The sequence below is a fragment of the Ceratosolen solmsi genome, unplaced genomic scaffold, assembly GCF_000503995.2.
Source record: "Ceratosolen solmsi marchali unplaced genomic scaffold, CerSol_1.0 scaffold23, whole genome shotgun sequence".
NCBI classification, from domain to species: Eukaryota; Metazoa; Arthropoda; class Insecta; order Hymenoptera; family Agaonidae; genus Ceratosolen; species Ceratosolen solmsi.
The window spans coordinates 2,223,353-2,233,514 of NW_011948430.1; the positions used below are offsets into that span (position 1 = coordinate 2,223,353).

At 41.1% G+C, this 10,162-nt stretch overlaps 1 protein-coding gene across 1 annotated transcript in view; it reads right to left on the reverse strand.

Annotated features, from left to right (window-relative positions):
- The window catches only part of LOC105363972 (dentin sialophosphoprotein), a 16,049-nt gene extending 7,041 nt beyond the window's left edge, over positions 1-9,008 (reverse strand). Inside the window, exons 1-4 of the mRNA XM_011501796.1 lie at positions 8,722-9,008; positions 6,421-6,606; positions 2,824-3,036; positions 1,849-2,068 (exon numbers count right to left, since the gene is read on the reverse strand). Coding sequence (XP_011500098.1) covers positions 1,849-2,068; positions 2,824-3,036; positions 6,421-6,606; positions 8,722-8,827 — 725 coding nt within the window. The 5' untranslated portion in view covers positions 8,828-9,008. The remainder of the gene's footprint in view (positions 1-1,848; positions 2,069-2,823; positions 3,037-6,420; positions 6,607-8,721) is intronic.
- Between the last annotated feature and the right edge of the window lie 1,154 nt (positions 9,009-10,162).

Below are 10,162 nucleotides of genomic sequence, written 5' to 3' on the forward strand. Positions count from 1 at the left end.
TATATATATATATATATATATATATATACAAAGTTATTTGTTAATAGCGTGAAGGGCGTTGTTTAATCGAGGAAAATTTATTCAGAATTGAAGAATGCAAAGCGCACTAAAACACTTTTGCAATAGAATCGAGAATAAAAGCACTTGAGAACAAATAACGTAGAATATTTTCCTTTTGGCTTTTAATTGCCATTTATAAGCAGTTATAGGATTATTATCGTTGCGACCAATGGGGCATTATAAGCTTGACCGAATTCACAAATATGTTAAAAAACGTTAGAAATTGTATGGAATTGTAAATACACGTTTATTAATAAGAATTCGTTTTTACTGTTAGAAATAAAAATGCTAATTACCGATATTTGATTGTGAAATCAATTGAACAAATAAAGTTAAGCATTATGTAGTGTGTAGAAAATATAAAATTATCTTGTTAATTGAAAATAATGAGAAATAAAGGAAAGATGGGGGAATGAAGAGGGGGCGAGGAGGGGGGGGGGAGTGATAAAAATATATAAACAAAAAAATTATCGTACAATGTAAAGACAGATCTTTATTTATTCAGAACAAAATGATAGATCGAAGCTTCTACTGCCATACTCATCAAGAAATGTCGTAACTGCCATTTTAACGAATACGAGATAAGATTACAACCGTAAAATTAAATCATGATTTTTTTTTTAATTTAATTTTAATCGAAAGCTGAAGATTGACAAAAAAAAAAAAAAATAAATAAATAAATAAATAATCGTTAAAACTTGATATTATAATCATTTGTCAGCTAATGTAAATACTTACATTTACAATTGTAATTGGAAAATTACAATTGATATTGTAATTTTGAGCATATTCGTCTTGGCATGACATACATGCACATTAACGTGCCTTTTGAAAGCCTTTTAATCTGCAAACTTTGTAGAATTATATGAACGGAAAGCGTATTATTTATCGTAAAAGACTGTTTTGAAAAATTCTGTTTTATTAATTATTTCTTTATTTCATTGTTATTATTATTATTATTATTATTATTATTATTATTACTAATTATTTTCGAATTTACTGTTAAGATTTAGTAAATTATTTTCACTCGCGTAAACGAGGCGATAGTGCTTATAAACGAGCCTCGGCCATAAGAACGATGAAAGAAGATAACGAAATTTTACAGTTCGAGTAGCGCCAGCGAGTAACGTAATAATAAATAATCCTCCTCCCAGGCTCGCCAATGCACGGATTGGTTATTTACGTGCTTTATAGCATTTTACGTGATGTGCAACTCCGTGTAAGGTGACGCGACACATTGTAACATTGATAGCGATCATTGGATACGTATTGGCTGTCGCGTTTGCGATTGTTAAAGGCCATTGTCTCGGTGTAGCTCGCGCAAGTGCTGGTACGTCAAGGTGAGCGGCAGCAGCGAGCGTCGAGGCGAAAAATCTCGGATTCGAGTGAAAAGGCCGTCGTGAGACAAAGAGAGAGAGAGAGAGAGATAGAGAGAGAGATAGAGAGAGAGAGAGAGAGAGTGAGTGAGTGATTTAGTGAAAGAGATAAAGGTAGAGAGGGAGCGATTTAGTGAAAGAGATAGAGATAGAGATAGAGAGGGCGGTGGGAGACAACCCGCCCCCACTCGCCGTTATAAAATTCGACTGGCTCGCCGAGCGCCAGTGTGTCACTCGAGGAGCGAGGGCAAAAAATTGAGGAGATCGCTCTAGACGGCCGATTAATAATCCCCTTGCGACTCTCGACATCGTCGAGTAGCCGTGGTGAGGAGGAGGTCGGGAGGGGGAGTGGAATGTCGCCGCTGGACAAAAAGTACCGGCGCGGCCGGGAATAGGTAAAGGGACGCTGCACCAGCGATTCACGGGACTCACCAGCGACGAGGAAGATCCTGCTGACTGGCGCGAGGATGCGTTCCCTTGGCCTCCGACGGCGGCGCTCGTGCCCTGAGCGCCTGCTGTGCCCTTCTTCTCATCCCTCGTGGCGCGCACCTGATTCAGCCGTAGGGTCACGCGACCCGAGCTTCCGCCTCCAGGCTGCTGCTGTCCACTACCTCCCGTCGCCTGTCTGTCCACTGCCAAACGATAAGAAGATATAGGAATTATTCACAGGCGGGCAAGTCACACGCTCACTCGATCTCCTCTCTCTCTCTCTCTCTCTCTCTCTCTCTCTCTCTCTCTCGCTTTCTGTTGGTCACCTCCTTTGTCCTTTATTTGAGCCTGCGGACGGGCGTATCTTGCGCGCGTCCACGTCTCTCTCACTGGTCCAGCTACTACGTACAAGCGCGAGACTGCGAGTTGATCGCGTACGAGGCAGCGAGACACGACGGCTGTTTCCTCTCCACGTCCCCTTCTCCGTGAGCCACGGTGAGGCTCGTGCACCCCACCTCCCACTTATAGTCGTCGCCTCTCCCTCCCGAGATCCTATCCGAGCTTATGCGTATAAACTGTGTTGTATACACACCGATAAACCACCAATTTCAAAATCATCTTCCGTCTGCCCCCGCCGCTACGGCCGCTGCCGCCATCGTCATCGCCACCTCCACCGTCAACGCTGATCCCTATATGCCATAATCGGCGCGGTGGGGCGACATTACTTTTGATTCCGGGAACTCGGCGACGATGGCCCCCGTATAACCTCTTTGCGCAGGCCGAATGTCATTTATGTCGTTCATGTCGGCACGCGGGGTGAACAGAACAGGCCAATGGTTCCGGCTGCCAATAAACGACGTGGGTCGGGTACGCTGAACGCGACGATGAATTGGACCGTGGGCGGACGGGGGGGGGGGACAAAGAGGAAGGAGCTGGCAGGACAACCCGGGGCACTCACCTTTGTTTTGAGGCGGTGTCCTGCGCATCTCATAGGGGGTCCCAGCGCCCTCGGCGTGCTGTAGCAAGCGGCCTGCCTGCAATTGCGAGGACGTCGACGACGAGGGCACGTCCGGGTCGTTGCGCTCGGCGGCAGCGCACTCGGCGGGCGAGCCAGCGGCTACGGGGCTCTCCGCCCCGGTGGCCGTCCTTACCTCGTCCGGCGAATCCGAGCCTGCGAACCCTCGTTTCTCGTTTTAATCAAGAGCTCTCTGGGCACTCGTCGAGCGTCGCGCCCGCACACACACGGGCATACACATACACGCGCGCGCGCACCACAGCCACCACCCGCCGCTCTCCTCTTTTTATGCGCGCATAATTAATAACCGTAGGTTAGCGACCAGCTACGAGCCTATCGGCTGGTCGCCCTCGCTGCCTGTAGGACTCTTCCGCACTGTTTCCCACTCTCTCGCCTTCGAAAATGGCAGTAATCCAATATTGCAGTAATGCAGCGTTACGGTCTGCCCTGGAGGGCGAATATTTAACCTCAAAATCTATGCGCCGCAACTGCCATGGGTTCGCGTACGTGTATTTAATCGACGCACGACTGGCTTACCGTTACCACCGTCTACTACTCCCTTTAGCTGCTTTATTTCATTCTCTCTCTCTCTCTCTCTCTCTCTTTCTTTCTTTCTTTCTTTCTTTCCTTCTTCTCCTTTCTACCTTCCTTCCCTCTATCTCTATTTACTTCTTTTCGTTTCTATCTTTCTCCCTTTCACCCTCTCTCGCACTCTTTCGCACCCTCACGTTGTCTTACACGTTGCTTCTCGTGAATGTGCGGTTTGACTTTTTCTCTTTCACTTGTGTAAATAAAGGAGCTACGGCGTAGCGAGTCGAGCGTCGGCGCAACTACTATGGTCCTCCCTCCTACTCACTCACTCATCTCTCATGCGCGCGCGCAAGCGCACACTACACACGCGCTCTCCTCTCGTGTCGTCTCACGGTCGACGTGCACGGCAGCGGCGCTCGTACTTTGCGAGCCAAAGAGCAGCAACGAGGTCTGCTGCACGGGTACCCGGTCGACGTGCCCGAGGCGGTATGCGCGGATTATAGTTCTGTCTCGATTGGGCGGTGACGATTCCGCTGCGGATTCGGACCAACCTCAACCTCAACCTCAACCACCACCTCCACCTCCACCTCAACCTCAACCACCACCACCTTCTCTTTCTCTTTCTCTTCCCCGTCTTCTTCCGCGGACGGAGGTTCAGCGGCGTCATCTGGTGGCAAACCGTGGGTTCCTGTTGCCCGACCTTAAGGAGGTAGGATGCACGCAAGCCGCATCGTTTGTTATTGCAGAATTTTTTTTTACAATTTGTCTTCTTTTTCTTTTTTGAAGACGAAGACGAAGACGAAAACGACGACGAAGAAACGGAATCAGAACAAAAGGCCTTGAAATACCAAACATCCGGGGAAAAACTTATGAGATTTACGGCGAATATCTAATTGCAAATGCCTAATGTATTTCGGCGATGAAACGATTTCGTTCGGCCCGGTATTTCTTACCCAATTATGCACGTGCAATAGCATATAAAGTAGTTTTTTTCTTAACTATATAAAAATTTATTTCGCGCGGATGATCCTTGTTATAATAAGTTCCACGAACATTCGTGCAAAAATCACAACAAAGAAAATAAAATTCGATTAAACGCTGATAAACGAGTGCGATTTTACATAATCATTTATACTCTTCTATACTCTACATACACCATTGACACTTTATTCTTATCATTTTCAATAATTGTATGTTCATTGTTGAATTTAATTAGTATCTCACCTGAGGCAAACGTAGTGGCATCTATGCATATATTTAAAGAATTTCCTATGCTCTCTTAAGCGTTTTAAATTTTCTTAAAAATTACCTCATTGGCATTCAGACAGAAGGCAAATTCAAATTTAATATTCAAGTTTTACTATTAAAATAAATGTAATTGTACATTTAAAAACTGTTTGTAATATAGTCATTTAATTGAAATGGATTATTAAATGCATGATATAAAAATCAAATAAAATTTGTGGAAAATTGTTTAATTTCCGAAAGCTTACTTCTCTTCATTGAAATGTTCCTATAAATGAGCTGTTATATAAATTTTTTTAAATCTATCTCTTCAAAACATTACAAGAAAATTTTATTTACGTTATCTTTAAACTAAGGATTTTCTATGCATATTTCACATGCGCGCGCGTGCGCACGCATACACAGAGAGAGAGAGAGAGAGAGAGCCACATAAAAAATGTAAACTTTTAACGAAGTCTCAAGGAATAAGAAATAATTACCAATTTGTCTTTATCATTTCAACTTCTACTTAATCTACATTAACGTATAAGAAGATTTTCGACAATTATCTAATTTTTACGTTTGAGGCAACGACTCGGCTAACATAAAAACTTATAATAAAACATTTCTAAATAAAGATTATTATTTATGAAAATATTATTTATAAAAATAGGAATTTGAATGTTTTAACTTATATCGTGCCTGAAACAACATAGTTTTAGTTTAATCCGAGCTTATGTGCTCTCTGTTTCTAAAAGCATTACAAAAGCATTGAGTCTGATTATACGAAATGTGCAGAAATCGATATAAATAGCAATTATCATGACGTTTCTCAAAACTATCTAATCGTAAAATTCTATCACATTATACTATGATGTCAAAGGTATTTAAAAAAAAAAAAAAAACTAATACTGTGGCAGTAATGGTAGTAATAGTGTAGTAGTAACAATAACGAAAAATGACAATAAAAGCCGAATCAACATGAACAACAATAAAAACAATAATTATCGATACATATTTTGTAGTGGATAATTTTTGTAATTATGTTATGATTAATGTATTGTTTACAATTTCACGCATAACGTAGTTAATAATTTATTTGCGCGTAAGATCTATTGACATATAACCATCCAAAATCTATTTTACTACACGAAATTGGTAAATAATAGGTATCGATTGTTAAGAAAAAGTAGTTTAATCATTTATTTTAAAACTCAGAAAAGACGATGCATATCCTTAATTCTCCAAATTTATCGCCAGAAGGCGCCACGTTACGTTACACATTACGTATAGAATTGTTATAATTTCAATATTTAATCGAATTTCTTTTATGACATTTTCATTTGCGTTAAAAGTATGTCTATTAAGGACTACGAGGCCATTTAATCAAACTGCGATAAATATATTTCAATCAACAGTAATTACTTTATTTCTTGTACGGAAACAAACTTTAAATTTTTAATTTCTTAATTTGAAGTATTCCGACTTATAAATATTTAAATGTTTTGTCCAATATAATTTGAAAAGGCAATAATACGTTTGATATAATAACGAGAATCGTTTGTATATAGGATTCTAATTTTTTTCTATCTCTAACCAATCGAACAGTTTTTAAATAGATAATATGCATGTGTGTGTGTGTGTGTGTGTGTGTATATATATATATATATATATATATATATTTTTTTTTTTTTTTTAAAGCTTGTCAGTGTCTTTTTTGTTTGTTTGTTTGTTTGTTTGTTTGTTTGTTTTTTTTTTTTTTTTATAAGAAAGAAAAAAATTTACCATTTTGTTCCTTTGAATTACATCCATTTACAAGGCGCAAACGCTCGTCTTGTCGAGTAAGCGTTGTATTCACATCCAGTAAATCGGCATTTTTATTTGACCAACGACTCTTGGAAGCTTTCTGATGCAGCGGGGATGATCTTGCATTGCTCAAAGGAATTGTACTTTCAGATCGACCTGATGTACCTAACATAAAATAATTATTGATAAATCAATACTCATTCGTTAATTGCACAAGTGTTCCTAACGATTTTAATATGTGACTAAATTTGTTCTATACTACATACTCCATCCATCCGTGCCTTTACAAATTTTTTTTATATATTAAGCAATATTCTCAAGACTTAGTTTACCATGATTTGAATATTTTAGCAAAAGGAGACTAAAAATTACACATGTTTGTTGACCTTAGTGGTGAATAAAAAGTATAAATGGAATTTAATTTGTAATATAGCAACTAAACGAACAAAACTGTATCAATAATATTATACTTATTATCCAAAAAATTTAATAAATATTGGAAAAATTATGAAACAAAGCGAGCTCTCTTCTATTTATGAAGATATGGGAATTCTTCTAGTAAAAATAATCTTTTAATCGATTCTATTACTTAAGTACATAAGGTCAAAAATAAATTATAATATGATGAAAATACCTTAGTATAAAATTAAGATTAAAATTAAGAAAAATTCCTAATTATATATACCATGTAAACAACACATGATATACGTGTAATGATAAATTATGCGCAAACAGGCATATAACTATATTTGCTCAGAGATTAATACATATTCCAATAATTAATGATAATTAATAATTGAAGTAATTTTATTATCCTAATTATATTTGTCTATGCCACGGTAACTAAATAATGGTCCGATATAAGTAGTCGTTAATTAACTGTATGCTTGCTTATCGAGTTTGACAAACTTAGAAAAGATAAAATCTGAACTACGATAATGATAGAAAGAAGTCTAATATGCAAATAACAATTAATAATATATGCCAATAAATATCTATATAATTTGCTTTAAGTCATAGAGTATGAAAACAAATATTATAAATGGTTTAATTTGCATTTCAGCCGAGTTTTTTTTTTTTCTAAATGAAACCAGATTAATCTTGGCGCTATAGTATTTTTCATTAGCGACACTAATATCGCTTATAAAGTCGAATCATTCTTATGTATAAGAAGAAAGATCACTCATACTTGGAGTACGAATTGAAATTGTTGTTTCAAATATGTTTCTTATACATTAGCGATTATCTGTATTTCAAACTTTTTTCTTTTCATCGTTCGGACCGCTACATCCAATGAATTTTATGACATTATCATTTACTTGGATGAAAAATTTTCCAAATTTAATATTATGCGTACCTTACCAAGAATCCTTAGAGCTTATCGAAATATTTTTAAATTGGAATAGAAGATATGTATTATATTAAACATTTGCTCCGTAATATAATACAGAATAACGTTATATCACAAAGTAATCGATTACTCGTTTTGAATAAATACAGAAGTAAGAAATGAAGTAATGATGCTTGGGAATGTAATTTAAAGTGAAGATTCATTGTATAATCTAGAAAATTTTGAGAGATTGATCGTGTAAAGTTACAACTTAAAATGTTCGATGAAGAATTACCGCCTACCTTTCATTGAAATTGTTACTTTAATAAGTCGGCTACCTATCGTTATTATATCATGCTTTTCACTTGGAAGTTATTGCGAATTACGTAAAACAATGTCGATGAAAATCACGCACTGCTCTACTTTCCTCGTGGTTTATAGCATTTGACTCACCGAGGACGGACTGTGACTGCCATGTCACAATCTCTAATTAAAAATTCACTATAACCACATAAACAATCGAGCTTTGAGGAGCCAATATACGCGAGGAGTTAGTGGGCGTACGATTAGATTTGTTTTGCTTTCATTCCGCGTTTTGGAAATTCCAGCAACAGCAGCAGCAACAGCAGCAGCAGCAACAGCACCAGCAGCAGCAGCAGCAGCAGCAGCAGCAGCAGCAGCTATGTAACGCATAGCAGAGATAGATTATTGAGAGGGAATATCAATGCAACCGTGAATTAGGCAGAGCACGCGGATGCAAAGGAGTGAGTGAGTGAGTGAGTGGGGGGGGGGCGGAAAAGAGAGGGAGAGGAGAAAGGCAAAATCAAGTGGCGATAATGGCTCGAGGCTCGCATTCGTTCGCGTTCGCTGCTCACTGCACACGCAACACTGGATTTCAAAGTAATCGCGGACTCGTGGTCGCTACGCACGTACGTAGCCACGGACCTCACCTGATGTCATCTCCTGAGAAGTCATTTGCAAGAGGAGCGCGAGCTGTTGGCGCTCGGACATCCGCGCAGAGTAACCGCGGAAACGACTGTTACCGCCTGCGGGCATTCCGCCGTCTTCATACCTCGTATAATGACACAAAGGCCCAGTGCTCCAGCCGGGGATGCGAGCCCAGGTAACGCGCTTCGTGCAGCTTCGTGTCAAGAGAGTCCACAACACAAGCAGAGCGACGCGAACTTCCTCGAGTCCGTGTAAACAATCGCATCGAGAGAGGGCAAGTGAGTGAGTGAGTGAGTGAGAGGGCGGGATGGCGAGAGGGTAGGCGGTAGAGAGGAAGGGAGGGAGTGACAAACAGAGAGAATTGGGATGAATAAAGATATATAGATAGATTGAGAGAGAGAGAGAGAGAGAGAGAGAGAGAGAGAGAGAGAGAGAGGGAGAGAGAGTGTGTGTGTGACTTTGGTTGAGAAGAAAGGACACTGTGGGTAAGAGCGAGTGAGAGGGATCGCAGTATAACCTTAAAAAGCGGGAAGGACTGGCTGGTCTCGCGCCATTTTGACCTCCGGAGTGCGGGGCGCGCGACGCAAATAATATACCGTGGAGGATGCGGTGTGGCTCGCGCAGGCGAGCATCACGTCGACGCGGCGTTCTCTTCGACAGCCCGGGCGGACGCCGCGTGCGGCCTCGACACTTTTATCTCGTTTTTTCAACCCCCGTTCACGCAACACGATGCGGCATGTGTCCGCGCGAATCGTATGGCGGCCGTTCCACTGGGCCCACTGAGCCACGGGTGCGAGAGCGAGACGGAGAACCGCTGCGAGGGAGCGTGAGAGAGAGAGAGAGAGTGAGAGAGAAAGAGAGAGAGAGAGAGAATGATTGAGGGAGGGAGAACGAGCGCGGTGCGCCTTGCAGCGATTGTCGAAGGGTGGGGGAGCGAAGACGATGTGTCCGGTGCGCAATATGACGCAATAGCCAATCCGAGTTGGGACGCGTTCGCGCCACAAAACGCGTAGTGGTGTCGCTGGCAGCGACGCGGGATTCCTCAGGCTGCAACTAATAATGACGGCGGCGGCGACAACGACGACGACGACGACGACGACGACGACGACACGAGTTCGAGCGACGCTCAGACAGCCGCTGACGAAAAGAAAGAGCGAGTGAGAATGGAACAGGCTTGTCGTGGTGGCGAGGGGGAAGGGCGCGCGGTAGAACGAGAGAGAAAATCCAAACGCACCGCGCGATTATGTTAAGGTCTAGCGGGGGCGGCTTTATTTTGAAAATGTGGCCAGGTGAGGAGGACGCGTTATTGCGATAACCTTTGCCACTCGCATTGCCCGTTCTATTATTATAGATACCACCGCGCTTCATTAGGGTAATAATTAGCGATTCGTCGTGTGAACGAATGAAAGAAAGGAGAGGAAATGGAGTTTGAACAGTTTGAAG